This window comes from Phascolarctos cinereus, unplaced genomic scaffold (genome assembly GCF_003287225.1).
Source record: "Phascolarctos cinereus isolate Bilbo 61053 unplaced genomic scaffold, phaCin_HiC Scaffold_2;HRSCAF=192, whole genome shotgun sequence".
In the NCBI taxonomy this organism is placed as follows: Eukaryota; Metazoa; Chordata; class Mammalia; order Diprotodontia; family Phascolarctidae; genus Phascolarctos; species Phascolarctos cinereus.
Genome location: NW_027555625.1, coordinates 322935897 through 322957408, shown reverse-complemented (window position 1 = coordinate 322957408; position 21512 = coordinate 322935897). Strand labels below are relative to the sequence as shown.

The 21512-nt window shown below is 41.8% G+C and overlaps 1 protein-coding gene across 9 annotated transcripts in view; it reads left to right on the top strand.

The window, feature by feature from the left end:
• The window catches only part of PTPRT (protein tyrosine phosphatase receptor type T), a 1323147-nt gene that overhangs the window by 1286473 nt on the left and 15162 nt on the right, over positions 1 to 21512 (top strand). For all 9 annotated transcript variants that reach the window (XM_020998700.2, XM_020998699.2, XM_020998698.2 and 6 more), the window contains 4 exons: positions 3532 to 3663; positions 17522 to 17647; positions 18646 to 18809; positions 20049 to 20184. In XM_020998700.2, the coding sequence (XP_020854359.1) occupies positions 3532 to 3663; positions 17522 to 17647; positions 18646 to 18809; positions 20049 to 20184 (558 nt within the window). The remainder of the gene's footprint in view (positions 1 to 3531; positions 3664 to 17521; positions 17648 to 18645; positions 18810 to 20048; positions 20185 to 21512) is intronic.

The following is a 21512-nucleotide window of genomic DNA, read 5'->3' as shown; positions in this document are numbered from 1 at the left end:
GTAGGTTTCCTCTGCAACCCCATGTATTTCTTTTAGAAACTTACAAACATTCGTCTAGGGAGGGATCCACAGACTTCACCTCACTGCCAAAGGAGGCCAGGACACAAAAGGGGTGAAGGACTCCTGCCTTATATGGCCCTTCTCTTGAAACATAGACCCATCTTGCAAAGCATGAATGTTCATAACCATGCATTCATCCATACATACCGTTGAGCTGGAAAGACCATGCAACTTGGTCCAAATTGGTCTAAGTGTGTGAAATTACACACTCTTCAGAATTTATGATCATCTATCATGAATTTCCTCCAATACCTTACATAGGTATTTGCAGTAGTAGCTGCTCAATATGTTCTGGAAGAAAGAAAAGAAAAGAAGGGAAGGTTTAAAAAAAGGGAAGGGAAAGAAAACAGGGCCAAGATATTCAGTACTCTCCATTCAGAAGGCATTTTCTAGGCAAAGTTACATATTCCAAACAACACAGAGGAAGAAGGTATTTAAGAGAACAATCTGCTTTCTGACAGCTTAAAAGCTATGCTACAGTGCAAAGAACTACAAAGTGGAGACTCTGCACCAGGAGTCCTGGGTTCAGATCCTGACTTTGCCACTGACTTGCTGTGTGACCTGGGACAGGTTGCTTCCCTTGTTTCCAGCCTCAGTGTCCCCATCTAAAGTGATGGTTTTGAAGTCTTTAAGATCACTTCACATAGGGGAATTTTATAATTAACTATGGGCTGCTAGGTGGTACAGTGGATACAGTGCCAGGCCTAGAGTCAGGAAGACTCATCTTCCTGAGTTCAAATCCAGCCTCAGACATTTACTGGCTATATGACCCTGGGCAAGTCACTTAACCCTGTTTGCTTCAGTTTCCTCCTCTGTAAAATGAGCTGCAGAAGGAAATGGCAATCCACTTCAGTCTCTTTGCCAAGAAAACCCCAAATGGGGTCACAAAGAGTTGGATGTGACTAAACAATAACAAAATAATTAAATACAACCAAACTCATTGAAAGCCATTCTTACATTTTTATAGCATAAATGATGCTTAGTGAGGATCTGCCCATCATTGGCTTACAAAGCAAACCCAAAGGACTTCATTAGGCCAAATGCCTTAAGCTAGTTAATTACTAGGAGTTTAGGTGGAGTTTAGGTGGATGGAGTGTTGGGCCTTGAGTCAGGAAGATCTGAGCTCAAATCTAGCTTCTCCCATTTCCTAGCTGTGCAATCCCACGCAAATTATTTAATGTTTCTTAGCCTCTGTTTCCTCACCAATAACACGGAGATAATTATAGCACCTACTTCCCAGTGTTTTTGTGAGGGTCAAAGGAGATGGTGTTTGTCAAGCACTTTGCAAGCCTTTAAGTTGTAAATGGCAACTCTTATTATTATTTTGTGTATGCAAAAGAATTTCAGCTATGTTTCTTTTAAGATCTCCTATACATCAAACTCTCCCCTAATTCAGACTGGCTCCCCCTCCCCAGTCGTCTTAGAGACATTATGACTATTCTTCATTAGTTTCCCTGCCAAGTGGCACAGAAACCACCAGCTATTGGCAGGCAACACGAACAGCTGTTGAAGTAAATTGTCTGGAGCCACCTCCTGAGGGTTACTACCCTCAGGAAAAAAAAAATGATTTTTTCTTTTGTAATGATCCTTCAGCCCAAGTTCAAAATGAAAAAGTTTGCAAAGAAAAGCAATTTCTGCCTCCGAGGCAGAGTCCCCCCACCCTATTCTCTGGAAGGTAGGTGTGGTAAAGTAGACAGAGAGCTAGAGCTGTCATTAGAAAGATCTGGATTCAAATCCCACCTCTCACATTTCCCAGTTATGAAACCACAGACAAATCACTTCTTAACCTCTCTGTGCTGCAGTTTCTTCATCTGTGAAATGGGAGTTAAATGCCTATCTCACTGGGTGAATGGAAGGCTCAGGCTAGATAATGCAGGGAAAGTGATTTGCAAGTTTTAAAGCCCTGCAAAAATGTCAACTATTATTATTCCCTGATGGCTGCAGCTTAGGCTGCACTCTCCCTTCAGTGACCTTCTCCAACATTTACAATCTCCTCCTTGCAGTCTAGCATTTAATTAAGCCCCATCTTCTATGGTTCTATTCCCCACCTGTGTGAGACTGTTAAGCACTGTAAGGGAAGGGTGCAACGGGAGCGTGAAGCCAGTGCTTGGCCTGCCCAGGTCCTGCCTACCTCTGAGTGCCTTTTGTCCCTCCACTTGGTCTCACCAAAGTGAGAGAGGTGTGTTTTCAGCTTAGACATTCATCCCCATCCTGATCCTTTGTGGAATTTGATCAGTTTGTGGAATCATGAGATCCTAGACCTGATGCCAGAAGGGATCTCAGAGACCGTCTAATCCAGGGGTTCTTGACTTGGGCTCCGTGATGACTACTTTTCATTATCATCGATTCCTTTTGTCAACCTCTCTATTTTATTTTATGAATTTGAAAACCTGATTCTTAGAAGGGCTCCACAGGCTTCACCAGATTTCTAAAGAGGCTGAGTTGGAGTCTTATCCACTGATCAGACCAAGCCCTCTTTTTGCAGGTGAGGAGCCCAGAGATCTTTAGTGATTTTCCCAAAGTCACACAGGTGGTAAGTGACGGAACTAGGAAGGGTTTAAATGCAGATCCTCTAACTCTGGATACCGTGTTCTTTCCACACTGTACCACGCATCCTTACACACAGAAAGATAAAATATAAGAGGTGGAGTAGGCCTTAGAGACCAATGAGTCTAACTGCCCACACATGAGGAAATGGAGGCTCAGAGAGGAGGTGCCGTGCCCAAGATCGCCCAGTGATCCAGTGGCATTTCTAGGTTTAGAAACCAAGTCTAAACTTCCAGGCCAAGGCTTCCTCCACTAAGCACGATTAATGCTTACCCGTGATTTGTCTCGGAGATGAACACTGAAGAAAAATTCCTTTGCCCTCTGGCAGTCTCCAGCTACTTACCTTCTCTGGTATTCACTAGCACTAGGTGAGCAGGGCCCTAGAGCATCTTACCCACCTGATGCTAGGGAAACAGGGCTCAGAGAATTGCTAGCTTCTGGTCCTGTCTTGAGATTCCTAAATCCAAGCATGCCTCTTTTCCCCAAGGAATCCTCAGGCCAGAACCTGAGGTCACAGACCTGCCATAGGCCCTCCTCATATTCCCAGCTAATAAAGAAGAAGAAGTGTTCTTTCATCCCCAGATGTTCTGTTGTTGGGGAACCAGGGGAAAAAAATCACCTCCCAGTATTTTTCATTTCATATTCTAATCATTATTATTTGCTGAGTCCCCAGACATAAATAATTTATTTCAATAATCCCTATTCTGGTGACACTTTTCTAATGAAATGTCTTAGTTTGAAGGAGAATGATTCCATTATGAGAAGGTTTCATTCATGCTGGAGCTGATAACGAGAAGGTCTCAGTGCTTTGTATAATCAGTTTAAATGACTCAGATGGCCTCCTGTCAGCCTCATGGGTCTAATAGTCATCTGAATAATGCTGATTGATACATTTTTTAAAAGCCAATATTATTCTTTTGTCAGAGCCACAAGCAACCAGCGGCCTTTATTGTCACTCAGCACCCTCTTCCCAACACCGGAGCTGACTTCTGGAGGTTGGTGTTTGATTACAACTGTTCGTCCGTGGTGATGCTAAATGAGATGGACACTGCCCAGGTAGGTGGCAGCCTGGCCTTTGGCACTGAATGAGTTAAAGAAGATAGGGCCTAGGAGGCATGGCTTCAGTGATTCTGAAGGTGACAGATGCTGCAACAGTTAGGTGGCATAGGCTTGGAGTTAGACCCGAGTTCAAACTCCACCTTGTTCATTTACTGGCTGTATGACCTTGGGTATGTCACTTAACTTCCCTCAGCCCCAATTTCCTCTTCTGTAAAGTGGGAGTAATCATAGGACCTCCCTCACAGAGTTGTGAGGATCAGATTATATAATATATGTAAAGAGATGGGTAAACCTCCAGTCTCCTAAGATCAGCTTTCAGGGCTTTATCCAAATGAGAAATGCAACAGTAACAATTCACATCTACATAGTTCCTTGTAACACCTAGATCTATTAGCTCATCTGAGCCTCATAATCGCGTTACAACTTAGTACAAGTATGATTATCCCCATTTTGTAGATGAGGAAATTCAGGGCCCTGGAAATGAAGTGATTTCTTCCTGGGTCACTCAGTTAGTAAGTGTTGAGCCTGAACCCCATCCCAGTCTCCTGAATCCCAGCTAAAGGCTTTCTTTATTCCAAAGCAAAAGAGAGGAGAACCATGCAGGAACATCCAAAGCCTTCACCTCTGACTGAAGATGAGCAGAATAAAGACACCCTTAGCCAAGTGTGAGCTACTTCTGCTTCCTTAGTCTGCCTTTGGAAGGCATCAGGGCAAAGTTCTGAGAGCTTGGATTAGATTTCACTGCTTTGTTTATTCTGCTAATCATCAGAGATCCCCTTGGTTTCTTTTCAAACAGAGCTCACAGGTCAGTCCTGAGAAGTGCCCCCCCATACACACACACACAAAGGGTTAACAATGGGCTTTTGCCCACTAAGACAAAGAATTCCATTTCCCTTGTTGGTGGACCCCTGGCAGCACAAAGTGGGGTGAGGGGTGGAGGGTGGGAGGGGAGGAACATCTTCTCCTACCAGTCCTCTTACCTTAGGTAAGGGAAGTAACATTTATTTTAAAGACTACGTACCCTCCCCAAAACAAGGGATGTGCCAAAGCTCCATGAAAATGCTAAGTGATGAATTTCTGAGGCCACATTAGAAGTAGTAGTGGGTCCAGATAAAAGGAGGTCGTATCCCTGACATTCTATTCCTTTTTCATTGTGAATTCAGAACTTAATACCAAATAAAATGGGCATTTCCATATATATAGTAGAACCAAAAAAGAGAATTGGGCATTGAACTAAAGAGTTCTCTTCTATGAAGCTTGCTTTTTAAAATATATATATACATACATATATATATATATAAAATACATATACATATATGGAGATATATATATATGTGTATATATATATATATATATATATGTTCTACCTATAACTTTCAAAGCTGTCCTGTTTGTGCTTCTTTCTTGATTTCCTTTTGTTTTCATCTCTGCATGGTTTTGAAGTGACTCCCCCCCCTTTTCTTCTACCATTCTTTTCCCTGGCAAGGACAAATTTGGAATTTTGTGCCCAGTTCTGGGTACCACATTTTACAAAGATGTTGACACACTGCAGCATTCAGAAAAAGGCAAACAGGAGGGAGAGGGGACCGACTGAGAGGAATTTTAATGTTTATCCTGGTGAAGAGAAGACTTAAAGTCTTAAGACTTAAAATGATCTCTGTCTTCCATTTCAATTCAACAAATTCAGCAAGTAAACGTTTATCAAGCACCTGACAGATGCAGAACACTGCACTAGGCACTGGAGATGCAAGGACACAAATAAAATACTCTCTGCCCTTAAAAAGGGTATTACCTATTGAGGAGAGGTCTTTACAACATGCCCTCAAGGATGTACAAGGAAAATTAGAGAAAGAGAAGGTACTAACAACTGGAGATATTATGGAAGGCTTCACCAAAAAGGTACCTGAGTATTAAACTGAAGATGAGGATTCTGGGATGAGGAGAGGTAGCAGATTCCATGGGATGGGAGTGAGGGAGGCGGGGAGGAGGGAGGCAGTGTGGCTTGTCCAAGTATTGAGGCAGGACATAAAGCATCAGATTTAGAGAATGGCTATTAGTCTGGTGTGGCAAAAGCATAGAGTTCATGAAGGGGAGTAATATGAAATAAAGATGGAAAGGCAGGTAGGAGCTACCTAACTTTACTGATTGTGGAGGAACATAAATACCAGGCAAAAGACTTGCATTTTAGACCATAGGAAATGAGGGTCCACTGAAGGTTTTAAGCTGAGTGACATGGTTAGACCTGTGCCTTAGGAAGATTATTTGGGCAGCTCTTCAGAGGATGGATTGGAAGGGGAAGAGACTGGATGTAGAGTAACCAGTTAAAAGACCATTGCATAGTATAAGGCAATAACAGGCGATGAGGGCCTGAGGTAAGGTGGTGGCTGTGTGTGCGAAGAGAAAGGGAATAAATTCAAGAAATGTTGTGAGGTAGAATTGACAAGGCTGGTAATTGATTGATTGGGGAGGGATCAGGTTGGGGGTGGCATGGAGTTAGAGATGACCCAACTGGGAATATGATGGGGCTCTCAGTAGAAATAAAGAAGTTTAAATGAGGAGCATGTCTTTGGGGGAGGGGTATAGTAAGGAGTTCTATTTGGGACATAATAGAGTTTGAGATATTTATGGGACATCAAGGAGGAGATAGCTAGTATTTAATTTATAATATATAACTAAGGTTCAAGAGAGAGATTTGGCCTCAATTTATATAGATTTAGGAGCCATCTGCATAAAGATGATACTTGAAGCTATGGAAGCTGATAAGATTTCTAGGAGAATCTTCAAGAGGAGAGAGGAAGAGAATGAGAATGAGAACCTAAGGCCAGAGCCCTAGGAAACACCCTAGCTAAGAGGGCAGAGTGTGAATGATGATCCAACAAAGGGGACTAAGAAGTAATAATCAGAGAGGAAAGCTTGGAGAGATTAGCAATGAGAGCCAAGAGAGGAATGTCTGGGGTGGGGTGAAGCAGTCCACAGCATCCAAAGTTACAAAGGCTACAAGGAGGATGAGCACTGAGAGAAGGCCATTAGATTTATCAGTTGAGAGATTGTTGGAGACAGCACTTTCAATCAGGAGGTGCAATTGGAAACTAGTCTGCAAAGGACTGAAAAATGAGGAAGTAGAGGCAGAGGTGCATTGATTTGATAATGAAAGGGAAGGACAATATGGAACAACAGCTTGAGAGGTTCACAGGGTCAAGTGAAGGTTTTATTTTGTTTTCTTTAAAGGACAGGGTAAACTTGAACATGTTTGTAGAGAGTGGGTAGAGAGCCAGTAAATAAGGAAAGATAGAAGATGAGAGGGAGGGCATAATAAATAGGGCAAGTTCCTGGTGCATATGGGAAGGAAGGAGATCAAAAAATAGAATGACTGTCTAGGAGAGGGACCACCTCTTCTTCAAAGACAGGCACAGAAGAAGAGATCTTGGGTGTGGATGGAAATGGGTTCTGAGAATGAAAGGAAGGGAGAAGAAGACAGAGCTTATGGCAGATTGCCTCAGTAAAGAAGCTAGCACATCTGTTAAGAGAGGAGCAAATACAGAAGGTATTAATGGTTTGAGTAGAGAAGATTTGGAACAGCCACTGGGAGGCATGGAATATAAAGTCAAAGCTGTCATGGAAGATGGATTAGACTTATCATGTTTGGCCCCTAAGGGAAAAACTAGGAATAATGGATTCAAGTTATAAGGAGGCAGATTTCAACAACTTCTTAAAAAAGAAAAGAGGTTCCTAACAATTAGAGCTGTCCTAGAATGGAATGGCTTGCTTTACAAGGTAGTGAACCCCTCATTGCTAGAAATATTCAAGCAGAAGATAGATGACCATTTGTTACAGTTAATTTAAAAATTATTCCTATATCTGACAGTGAATCAAACTGTATATTACCTTTCTGACCGAGATTCTTTGGAGAGCTGATACAAAAATGTAGTTGTCAATCATTTTATCATTCTGTAGGTAGTCTACTAGTACCTGGTATGTGCTGAGCTCTGTGGGAAGTCAATGGGTGGACTCACTCAAAGTAAGCATAAGACATTACCCTGGCCACCAAGAGCTCACCATCTAGTTGGGGAGATAGTACAAAGATAGATGATAGAACATTTATTAAGTGCCTGCTATGTGTCAGGTTCTGTGCTAAGTGTTAGAGACATAAATATAAGCAAACTAGATAGTCCTTGCCCTCAAGGGGCATACATTCTAACGGAAGAAGACAACACATAAAAGAGCTAGAAAGGGGAATGTTGAAAAGGCTAGGAAGTACTTTGGGAGCAGCAGCTCACCTAGCAGAGCTGAGCAGCCTGGGAGCAGATTCCAAGCTTGAGTTAGAGATTAGGGACAGAGGTTGAGGCTGATGGCCAAAGTTGAAGCAGCAGTGGTGAGCAGATGGCCAGTCTGAATTGAAATACAGGAAGCAATTCATTAGCAAGACTGTCTGTGTCAGCATTCTAAGCCGATGAAAATGGGACTGAATTACTTAGTACGACTAGGGAAATGGAAAGACTGAAACACATTGCTAATAGTACAATATAGATGAAAATGCAAAAGGAGTTTAGAAAAGGGACAGACTAGCCAACACAAAAACCAGCTGAAGGAAGTGGGAATATTTAGCCTGAAGACTGACTATCCAAGGACGTGCTTGTTGTCTTCAAAGGGCGGAGATGTGAAAGAGGGGTTAGGCTTGTTCTTCCTGGTCCTACAGGACAGAGCTAGAAGAGATGGGAGAAGTTGCCAAGAGGCAGATCTCAGTTTGATGTAAGGAAAATTTCCTAGCAATTTCTCATGAGAGAGGTCACAGGTCATAGATTGGAAGTTAGAAGGGACCTTCAAGGTCATCTAGTTCAACCCTCTCTCTTTAAATAGGGGCAAACTGAAGCCCAGAGAGGACAGGGGTCCTGTCTAGAGGTCACACAGGTAGTATGTGGCAGAGATGGAACTGGAACCCAATTCTTTCTGTTCCATCACAGCTGAAACGCAAAGAGGAAGAAAACCTAAGGTTTATCTAGACTAGAGCTTTAAATATTGATTTTTTTTTCCATGGGCCCTTTCATCCTCCCCTGTGTGCCCCTTCCTTGTGCAGCCTGCTCTTAGGGTTTGTGAATGCTCTCTTCCATGGAGGATTAGTGGAGCCTTATTCCCAAAAGGAACCGAAAAGAGCAAAAGGTGATGGGAATTTAGGGGTCCAGGACGCAGGACTAGATCTTGAGATCTATCAATCCAGAAATTATCTTTTTGGACCAACAAATTCCTGAGCCTGCACTGCTTTGAGAACAGGCTCTGTGTATGCAAAATAATAATAATAATAATAATCATAATAATAAAGCCTGGAGGGGTGGTGGGATTTGCTGGCATATACAGTTGGCAAGATGCTCTTGAAATCTGCAGATGAATAGAGTATTTATTTATATAAATATTTCTATGATGCTCATCACAGCAGCAGCTGGGAGCCTTGCATCATTATAAAAGAAAAATTAAAAATAAACAATGGCACATTGGGAGAATCAGAAAATCCATGCAATTTCAATGGCACCTGGAAATGCTACCTTTCTGAGTCAGTGTCAGCATCTGTCTGCCAGGGGCCAAGGCCAGCCTAAGCCACAGAGGCCTGACTGAGCCACAGAGGCCTGACTGAGCAAATAGGCTGCGCCTCATGCACTAAGCAGAGTCACACTAAACCTTAGAAGGCCAGCCCATAATGGAATAGTTAGGGTTGTTGTGTTGTGTTGTTGTTGTTTGTCCTTCATTCTTGAAGAGGACTATGGTATCAGGAAGGTGAGGGAAGGCTGTGTGAAGTCACCAGCCTCATTTCTCCTCCGGAGCCATCTAAGTCCAGTGGCAAGACATAGATCAGGACAACTGGAGATGGCTCCCATGGGTTAGGAAATGGCAGGGGGGGAGAAGGTAGGGCACACAAAGCAATTGCAGGCAAAAGAAGAGTGTACCTCCAGGACGGTGCTATTGATGGTCTCATAATTTTGCACCAAGGGGCCAAGCCTCAGTGTCCCCAGCCTAATTCTATCTGTAACAGAAACCTTATTAGAGCAACCTAATGCATTGGAGAGAATTAAAGTCAAGAGACCTGGGTTCATATCCAAGGTTAGATGCTTCCCACTATGGTTATGTGGCCATGAATACTATCACTTCACTGTGCCTCATTTTCTTCATCCATAAAATATAAGTACTATATCCTAATATATCAGTTTACTGTAAGAATCTAGTGAAATGATGTTTGTAAGCTGCTTTGCAAACCTAATTGTACTATATATAAGTATATATGTGTATATGTGTATATATATGTGTGTGTGTGTGTATGTGTATATATATATATATATGCAAGAATTATCATTCCTCAGTTACCCCTTGTCTTTTTGACCCTACAGGGCCCATTTTTGAGCAACTTTTTTAATGAGCCCTGGTCTTAAACAAAGAAAAAAGGATGAAAATCAAGGAAATCAAATGGAATAAAGCAAGAGAGGCTAAGGGAAAGGGGTGGCATTTAGGATGAGGAGGAGGAGGAGAAACTATGGCAGTAGGCAGGGTCTAGGAGGAAAGAGGCCCTTTTTCATACTTGGAAGTCTGAAGCCACAACAAGAGTGGGGAAACTTCCAGCCCATAGCCTGTTAGCTTCATTTAATCTTGTCTGGCCTGCAGGGCAAGTACCAAGAGGGGATATCCCTATTTATAAATATAGTTGTAACAACTGAACTCCAATCTCTTCAGCTACCTTCACCCACACTTCACCCACAAAGTGATCCACACTTTCTCCTGAGCTGTTCCTATCTGTAGTTTTGTATAAATTCTCTGTAGAGGGTTTATGGCTTGTAACCTTTCCCTTGTTTCTGTTTTCTTTAATATTTCCTCTGGGTCCTTACAGTACTTAATCAATCAGTTAATCAACAGGCATTTTTAAGCTCCCATCAAGCCCAGTCACTGTGCTAGGTATACAAAGATAAAAGTAAGTCAGTCCCTGACCTCAGGGAGCTTACATTCTGTCCAGGTAGACAGTAGGTACCTATATAGGTTCATTTTAAATAAATACAGGATGATTGTGGTGGTGAAGAGGGGAGGGGAGAGGGACAGAAATAGCCATTAGGAAAGGTCTCACGTGGAAGGTGGCATTTGGGCTGAATCTTGAAGGAAAATAGTCTCTAAGCCAAGAGGGAAGGACATTCTAAGGATGGGAGACAGCCATTGCAAAGAACAGAGAAATGGAGTGCTATGTATTAAGAAAGCCAGTGTGACTGGACTGTTGGCTACCTGACCATCATTAATGCACTAAAAACAAATGATTGTTTCAAATGATGGTCTTTTCCAGTGCAAGGGTGAGGGAGAGAGGGAGGCAGACGGTTAAGAACTTAAAATGTAACCAAAAACAATTAAATTTAAAAAAGGACTATCACTTTAAAAAAACAATTGGAAAGGTAATTTAGGAACGGTTATGAAGGGTTTTAATAACTCAATCTATCTCTTGATTTCATTTATGTACTAGAGACTGAATAGGAATCATAGGCCTGAAAGCTAGAAGGGACCTTAGAGGTTATTGAGTCCAAATACTCTACATATTTTATAAACAAAGAAAGTGAGATTCGAAGGGACAATGGTGTCACCTCAATGGGCAAATCTGTCTGCCAGTATGTCTCTGTGTGGGTGGATAGATGTGTGTATCTGTCTATCTCTGGACACGTGCCTGTTTGTCTGGCTCAGTCTTTACTCCTCTATTCTTATTTTTCTTCCTTTTTCCTCCTCTGTCTTGCTTTCATAACTGGTCATAAAATAGAACCGAAGGTTATTATTTTTATATGTGGTATCTATGGAATAGAGGGCTGTGTTCTCTTCCTAATTTAAAAAACAGATGAGTGAACCATTTTATAGTTCTCTCTAAAAACAAAAATGTGATGTTGCTTTTTTCCTTAATGAACCCTTGATGAATCATTATTGTAGGTCAATGGTCCTTTATTGTGTGTGTGTGTGTGTGTGTGTGTGTGTGTGTGTGTGTGTGTGTGTACACATGTATTTTCAAATAAGGTAATAGGTGGGGTTTATGAATCAGTGAGGATTTATCCACCTTCTGCATGCCAGACACTGTGTTAAGAACTGGGGATATAAAAGCAAAAGCAAAACAATCCCTGCCTTCGAGGAGCTTATATTCTAAATTGTGAATCAGAAAACCTGAGTTCTGAAATCCTGGCTATGCTACTTACTAGCTGTGTGACCTTGGTCAAATGAACTACCTGACTTACCTTGGCCTCAGCTTCCTCATCTGTCAAGTGGAGATAATATTAACTATCCCCTCCCCCTTACAAAGCTGTTGTGAGGCTCAAATGAGATAAGACATTTTGTAGATTGCAAAGTGTCAAGATGATTTTTCTAGTTGGCAAGTCCATCACTAAATCTACCAGAAATATCAACATGTGACATTTTCCAGTGTACTTACCTCCTAACAACTTGTTTATTTGAAACAACTGATGAGCCTTTTCTGATTTTATCTGAGAAAAACCAAAGGGGTGGGGGTGGAGTAAGGTGGGGATAGGGAGAAAGGTACCATAAAGAGCAAAGCCAATCATACACTAATCGTGTGTCTTCCTTGAACTCATCCCCCACCCCCAGAGCACATATTTGTGTAGCCCAAGTATATGTGAAAAACAGAGAACACCATGAGGATAAACAACTGTAGCCTGTTTCAGCACAGGCATTCTATGCTGCTTTTCAACAAATTGAGCTCATTATCGGAAAGTAGGGTAGCCATTTAAAACATGCTGGCATGGTGCCAATCTCAAATCCTGGGAGTCCTGGGTGCTATGTAGAGACACAGACCTGCTGGAATGAGGGAGAAATATTCACACAGAGACAACATGGGTAGCACCTGGACATCTTAAGGCTTTACTGATCCCCTTAGTTATGTGTGTTTGCTCCCTGCTCCCCAAATTATCATGTATAGTCGTATCTGTTCACATTTCCCTGGAAAGAGAATACACGGTCCTTTGTAGAAGGAATAGCTGTTTCTTTTTGTTAATCTTTCTATCCCTGACACCAGGCCCAAAGCCTTTTGAGCAGCAGGTGAATAAATACTAGGCTAATGGAATCTAGAGCTGGCAGGGACCTTTGAGATCACCTAGTCTAACACTTGACAAATCAGCAAACTGAGGGACACAAAAAAGGAACCTGCCCAAAGTCACATGGTTAATAGCAGAGCGGCAACTTGAACACAACACCTTATTGTTTCTAGTGATTGGGTACTTGATTGGGCTGCACCCCAGAATAATTTCATTAGCTGGGAATCTTGGGCCATAAGAGTCTCATGAGAGGAGTTCCTCCTTTGTGCTGGCCAATAAAGGATAGCTGACCAACCTATTCAGGCCTTCATTCAACCTTCCACTTTTCATAGAAAAGACAAAGCACATTAGAGCAGATCTGTGTTCAGCACCACCCCCACCACACACACACCAGGAGTAATGATAGCTAACATTTATATAGCACTCACTATGAGCCAGGCACTGTGCTAAATGCTTTACAATTATTATTTCATTTGATCCTCACCACAACCCTGGGAGGGAGGTGCTATTATCATCCCCACTTTGTAGATGAGAAAACTGAGGCAAATAAAGGTTAAGTGATTTGCCACTACATAGAGGGTGGGGTGGTCCTTACCACATAACCACTATGTAGCACACCTATCACACCTCTCACCAAGGCAAATGTTTATATTTTTATATCTATAGATATATTTATATATATATGTTATATTTTATACATATATAACATGTATTTTGTATATACATATACATACATATATTATAGATAGATAGATAGATAGATAGATAGATAGATAGATAGATAGATAGATAGATAGATGGATGGATAGATAGATTAGATAGTTTTTTCCCCACGGAATGTAAGCTCCTTGAGGGTGGGAACTCGTTTGTCTTTGTACCCCCCAGTGCCTAGCAAAGTGCCTGGTACACAGTAGGTACTTAATAAATGCTTGTTGATTGAAGTTATTTGACCTCTTCTGAGCCTAAGCTACCTCATCGATGAAGGGAAGGAATGGATTAGACCAGCTCTAAGTAATCCTCCAACTTTCAGTTCTGTGATCCTCTGGCTTCTGGTCCAGACTGTCATTGAGGAGCGAACACTATGGAATCCAGGAATGTTAACCAGTCCTTTGAGTTAGGCTTGATCACCCAAGTGGAATCTCTTCTTTACCTGGGCCTTGGTAGCCCTCTGCCCAAGTTATTTTTGCTTTCCTAGCAGCTTTGAAAAAGAGTCCCCCATTGGTTATTTCCACTCTGACTATGGAATAAGAAGCTACTTCAGAACACAATTCCTGGATGCCCCCTGACCACCCTCGGACAACCTAGGTGCCCTGTAGACATCCTGGGTGAGAGGCAGAGCAGGGTTGAATTGTGTCTCCTAGGAGGGTGACCAGGGTCCCAAGACCCAAGAGGACTCGCAATCATGCCATACAAGGGCCATTTGAAGGAAATGAGGTGCTGAGCCTAAGACTTTAGGGTAGAGAGAACATGATAGCTGACTTCTAGAGTTTGAGGGGCTCTCATATCTTACTTCTGCTTCACCCTGAAGAGCAGAACCAGAAACCATGCATGGAAATTCCAGATAGGTGGATTGTTGTTTTCACCTAGTTGCCCCTTTCTTATGTTTAGCAAATTTATTTTGTATTTATATTATTTTTGTACTTATTCTGTATATTTCATATGCATAAATATTGTTTCTCCTGGTACTATATGAACTTTTCAAGAGTGGGGATTGGGCAACTAGATGGCTTAGTGCATAGAGCGTCGGGGCCTCGAGTCAGGAAGACCTGTCTTCCTGAGTTCAAATCTGGCCTCAGACACTTACTAACTCTGTGACCCTGGGCAAGTTTGCTTCAGTTACCTCATTTGTAAAATGAACTGGAGAAGGAAATGATAAACCATTCCAGTATCTTTACCAAGAAAATCCCAAATGGGGCATGAAGAATAAAACATGACTAAAAAAAAAAAGCAACAGAACAACAATAACAACAGACATAAGGAAAAAAACCTCCAAATGATATGAACTGTTCTAAAGTGGAATAGGCTGCCTCAGAAAGTAGTGAGTTCCCCATCACTAACAGTTTTCAAGTAGGGCTGGATGACCACTTGTCAGAGAAGCTGCAGAGGGGATTCCTATGTTGGTATCAGCCTGGACAAAATGCCCTCTGGGGCCCCTTCTGGCTTTGAGATTGTGTGATTCTGTAATCGACCAACCCTTCATGCAGAACTGAACAACTCTCTTGCTAATAAAGAAATAGCATGTTTTCTATTCTCAGACAAAAATGGAAACATGTCCTTCCTCAGAAGATAACTGTGCAGTACAGGGAAAAAAACCCGTATTAGGATTAAATACTGTGCTTTGCCCTGGGGCTGAAAAGAAACCACTCCTAATGGAAACAGGTTTGTCTAACCCTTTGCACCACTTTCAAGATCAACACACCCAGAAGGCTGTACTCCTGGGACATATCTGAACAGGCTCCCAGCTCCTCTGGAGGAAACGTATTATATTCTTTGAGGAATAGTGTGAATGTGTGGCAGTGGGAGAAAAAAAAATGTATTTGGAATCTGAGGAACTGGGTTGAATCCCTTCAACTAGCAATGTGACCTTGGGCAATCAATCAATTAGGCAATCAACAAGCATTTATTAAGTACCTACTGCAAGCAAGGCATTGTGCTAAGGGAAGAAAGAAACAATTCTTGTTCTTGAGGAATTTACATTCAGGGTAACAATCTTGCCAAATCTTGATCCTTAATGATAAATATTATTATTATATAATATTGTATAAAATTATATATGATGCAGAGGCATCGAAATGGGAGATAGGATAAAGAACAATAAAAAGGCCACTTTGGTCTGGACCACACCACATATGAAGAGGAGTAATTATATATTACATTATATATATTACATATATATTATATTACTAAATATATATATATATATATATATACATATATACATATATATATATATCACAATTCTTGAAAGATAAGTTGATGCTGGGTTATGAGGAGAGATCTTAGAGGTCATCTAGTCCAACTCCTCATTTTGCAAATAAAGAAACCGAGGCCCAGAGAGGTTAGGTGTCTTGCCCAAGTCACCTAGAGAATAAGTGGCAAAACTGGGATTTAAACTCAGGCCCTTTGACCTCAAATCTAATGTTCTTTCTACTGGCCTACTCTGTCAGTGGGAGGAGAGGGGGAACCTATTTTTGGGGTAATTGTCATCTCTGCCCAAACCTAGCTGGTTTGTAAATGTCCCATATACTAGCTGAGAAAGGTTGCAACGTGATGCCTTTCTTCATCAAATGAGATATTGGCAAAGCACTTAGTACAGTGCCTGGAATGAAGTAGGAGCTTAATAAATGCTTGTTCCATTCCCTTCCCTTTCCTCATGCTCCTATCAGGCAGTGGTCACCTTCACTAGCTTCTATTTCACAGAATCATAGATTTAAGAGCTGGCATTGTCCTTAGATACCATTGAGTCCAGTCCTCTCCTTTGACAGACGAGTAAGCTGAGGTCCATAAAGCATAGGATTTGGGTTACACAGCCAGCATCTGATGCGGGATTCAAACCCAGATCTTCCTAACTTTGTGTCCTACACTCCACCCATGACACCAGTGCTGCCTGCCTCCTTTGATTCTATTTATACTTAGCTTTTCCTAGTCCCCCAGCTTCTGGTCCCTTCCCCTCTAAGCCCACCTTCCATGTATTCTTTATGTATCTATTTATGTACATGTTCTCTCCCCTATTAGAATGTAAGCTCCTTGAGGTCAGAGATGGACCTAGCACAGTGTTTGGCACATACTTGATACTTAATAAAGTTTGGCTGGTGGATTGCTCCATAGGTCAGTGCCACAAAAGGCATGCATCAAATTTGAGAGCAGAAAGAGACCACCTTTTGGGAATGACCCAAAAAGCAGAGCAAGGCTCTGTACAAGCGGAGCAGTATCCAAAAATGAGGAGGCTCGTTTGAAGCATATCGGAATCCATTTGCTAAAGAAATTAGCCTGGAAATCTCATTAAAAGAGAATTAAATGATTTTTAGTTCCATGCAGTTTTGAAAATTCAGTGGGGTGGGAGGGGAAGAAGTGCGGTACTCATGTTCTAGTTCTTACACCTCTCATCTGATGCTCAGCCAGCATTGACAGGGCTGGATTCAATGCAAATGATAAAAATGTTAATTAAAAAAGACTGCTCTGATTAATCCAAATTCTAGGCAAAGGCTCTGGCCAGCTCTGGTCTTATCTATGCTGGTTCCCCCAGCCCCTCATTATTGTCAGAGCCGAGATGGAGAAAAGCCTGTGGCAAAGAGAAATAAAGTTTAAATTGTCATTACTTCCCAACTCAGCAGATGTGCTGCTCCTCTGGCCACAGAGGCCCCGTGGACCCCCTCGTCTGCTTCCCAACATGCCTACTTGCTACCCAATTAACCTCCCTCAGAGAGGAGGGTGGTGAAGCTATAGATTTAACTCTTATAGATCTTTGGCACTGTCTTTGAAGCCCTTGAAACAGAAGGAAAACATTCTCTTGGGGGTGAGAATTCAAAATAATGCACTGTCCTGAGGATGGTACTGACCGGGCATCAGGTCGTGAACTTAGTGGGAGCTTCCTCTGATCTGCCTGTCTGTAGCCACCAAACAGAGTCTAGAGGAGCTGAACCCCATGACCTTGGGGTCATTAATACCATACTCTTGCTAGCACACTGAGCTGTCTGGGCCTACAATGGGGATGCCCCAGGAATAAACAGGATCTGGTTACCAGGATGCCTCTCTCCTTTTCATTAACCTCTCTCATTTTCTCTCTATGTCTTTTGTGTTTATGCTAGCTCTGCATGCAGTATTGGCCAGAGAAGACATCCTGTTGTTATGGGCCAATCCAGGTGGAGTTTGTATCAGCTGACATTGATGAGGACATCATCAATAGGATATTCCGAATCTGCAACATGGCGAGAGTAAGTCCAGTGTCTGCCATTTCTCTCTTTGCTGGCCCAATTTTTCTTCATCTGGATGATTTAATTATCTGGATGTTTGCAGGAAGCAAATGAGACAGAGGCTACAGAGATAAGTGGGTGGGTGAAAGGAGGAAGACCCCTGATGAATTGAGCTCCCCACCCAGTCTTCTTAATGAAATTAGAAGTTATGAGGATACACTCTTTACATCCTGTAACACCATCAGACAGACTGGGTAACTCAATTGTTCAACCCCTACCTCCACACAAATAAGAGGTTAGATAGGAGTGATTATATGTGAAAATACCAGCAACTAGACCTCCAGGCAGCACACCAGCCTGACTGACCTAATGTTCTCCATTGCATCTCAAAAATTACAGCATGTATCAGTGAAGCTGTTTTCTGTCTTAAAGGGAGGGAGTCATATTTCTACTTGATACTCACTAAAATTCCATTTAGTCCCAAAATTTAATCTGGCCTCAGACAGGTTGTCTACCATCCAAATAATGAGGTCAGTTGACCTGAGCCTCTCTCTTTCCCAGACACCCCTCTTTCTTACTCAGGATGGGTGGATATCCAGCAGAAAGTAAAAAGACATAATAAAAAGAGCATTGGACTTTGAGTCCAAAGACCTGGATTTGAGTCCCAGACCCAGGACTTCCTTAGCTAATGTGACTTGGAGCAAATCACTTCCCCTCCCTGTGCCTCTGTCCCCATATCTGTAAAATGAGAGCATGAGACTCAGTGATCTTCAAGGTCCCCTTACACTGTAAAATTCTGTGATTCCATCTTCTGCCCACTCCAGGGATGATGTAACTCAAATCACTGGCTGTAGACCCGAGCATTTCCTGGGATATTCCCAGTCCTAGCACTGCTAGAATGTGCCTTGTAAGAATCTCTGTAAGGCTACCTACATGGTGCTTTCACTTTCTTGGATCCTGTGAAGGATTACACCTCCATAGCACTAAAATGTAACAGAATCAACTGACTCCATTTTCAGCCACAAGACGGGTATCGTATCGTCCAACACTTACAGTACATTGGCTGGCCTGCCTACCGGGACACACCTCCCTCCAAACGCTCCCTTCTGAAGGTCGTCCGGCGACTAGAGAAGTGGCAGGAACAATATGATGGGAGGGATGGACGAACTGTTGTCCACTGCTTGTAAGTGTAACAAAATCCCCTCCAGCATTGTGAATCATGTTAGGTTGGCAGATGAGGTGGACCTTAGGGAAGTATCAAAGCATACAGACAGATGCACCCAATGAGATGGGATTCAGAACCATGGATAGTTCCTGCTGTCTGCTGAAGAAATCCAATAGCAATCCAAATGAAACACTGTAGTAGGACCTAGGAATCAGGAGACTGGATTTCTAGTGCTAGATCTGCCACTGATTCACTCTGTGATCTGAAACAAGTCACATCCCCTCACTAGGCTTCAAGTTTATTATCTCCCACTTTATAGATTTCCCTAACTGACAAGGCATCTCTAAGGTTCCTTCTAGGTCTAAACCCTATAAACCTACAAAAGCATTTTGCAAATATCAAAGTGCTATAGAGATGGGAGTTATTATTATATACTTTCTTCAGTTCTACGAGGGGTATATGATGTCCCTGATAGGGATATTTATTCTACTGGTGGGTGGCTCAGCACATAGAGCACTGGGCCTGAATTAAAAAAAGAACTGAGTTCAAATCCAGCCTCAGACACTCACTAGCTGTGTGATCCTGGGTAAGTCACTTAACCTCTGTGTATCTTAGTTTACTGGAGAACATGGCAAGCCACTCCAGTATCTTTGCCAAGAAAAGCCATATGGGGTCACAAAGAGTCAGAGATGACTGAACAACAGCAACAACAGCAACAACAAGTAGATCACAACCCACCCACACCTTTTCATTCTCTATGATTCTCAAGCATGCCTTTCTGCAATGTCTCCAGAGGTGATCTACCCAACACACTGGAGGTCTTCTGGCCTTCTGCCATGTCATGAATGCTAGGGCAATGCTCAGGCTTTCCCATCTCTTGCTACATGACTGGCTCATGTCCTTTTCTAATTAGACAGGTCCTTGACAATGGCTCTCAGGCTCCCTATTGTGTATATATCAGTGTTAGAAATTTGTGTTCCCCTACATTTAGATGATGATGATATATTGTAGAAGGTCTTATGGTAAGTGGAGGGAGATAAAAAGATAAGCCATTGCCCCTGTCCTCAGCAAGGTTACTGTCTATTAAGGAAATAAGATATAGACACAAATGACAATAGTATATTATAGATGACAAAGTGTTCTGATGGTTTATAGGAGAGAGATCCACTTCATCAGGAGCTCGTGAAAGGCTTTAACTTGTGTTTTATCCCAGTTGTCACTTCTAGGAGGCAAACCTTTTTTTTTCTCTGTACCTAGAAATGGCGGTGGACGAAGTGGAACCTTCTGTGCCATCTGCAGTGTATGTGAAATGATCCAACAACAAAATATCATTGATGTGTTCCATATAGTGAAAACATTGCGAAACAACAAATCCAACATGGTAGAAACGCTGGTAAGTTTCTAGAGACTAGGAGGAGGGACATTGGCTTAAACTAATTCTATTTAATTCAATTCAACAAACATTTTTAAGCACTTATATGCTAGGCACAAGACTAGACACTGGCAAGGCAAAGGGAGAAGATCAAAACAGTCCCTGCCCCCAAGGTTCTTACATTCTACTAACAGACTTTACAGAAAATAAACATAAATCAGAGTAGGGACCAAAAGTCTGGAATTTATTTCTATTCCTCCCAGAAATACCAGGCCCTTGGCTCTGGGATGGGCCAAAGGGAATATTACCCTACTCTATGAAAAGTCCTCTGCCAATACAATCCTCTCCAACATAGTCCAGTAAAGCCTTGTTCACACTAACTTTTGGGGAAAAGTCAATCTGAATCATCTAAAAAGAAATTTTATTTATAAGTACATTCAACAACTAGGATTAGGATAAAAAAATACTTTTTTACTAATGTATTAATAATACTAATGTATAAATCAGATATTGTTGAACAGGAAAGATGATTGCACAAATCTGTCAAAGTATCAAAGAATTAATTATAATTAGCATACTACAATACTACAAGGGTCTGTCATTTCATCCATTGGAGGGAGTTAATCCCTCCAATGAAATTTATCATAAGCTCTATGTGCTTTAATAGGTAATTTCAGGAGTTGCTATGACTAAAAATAAACCATTCCCAATCAGCTAATGATAAGCCTCCCTGAACTTGGCTAAACTGACTGTTGTATATCAGACACACACACAGTCACTCAGCCTGTATGTACTTGAAGCCTTTCCAACTTGGGGAGGACCTGCCTGCACTTGCTTACTATTGTCTTGGCTTTGAAGAACTCAGTTTTAACTATAGGATATGGGAAATCTGGAGGCATGAGAAAAAGACGACTTGGGGAGTTTAATTAGCATATTGATTATTTTTAGGTAAATGGGTACTTGGGACATCCTCAAAAACTGCTTGTTTTCTTAAGTAGTTTAAGAGAACTCCCTCTATAATCTTTTTAATTAATTTGGTCATTCGTTCATTCAACTTAATGCCTACTGTGTTAGGTGCTACCAGGGATACAAAGATGATTGAGTCCTCCCTGCCTTCCAGGAAATCACAACCAAGTACACTATTCATTTGTTTCCCAAACCTCTTGGTCAGAGATAGTGCTCAGGGAAATTTCAGTTCAGCTCCTGCTGAAATCCTTACCAATTTCAAATTTGTGAAGTCTGACTGAATGAAATTTAATTTCTATTTATTCCTGGTGCCTCAATGCTCCATTAAGATAGGTTCACTGTAGGACTTAGCTTATTTTGATCATTCACTCTAAAATGGTCAG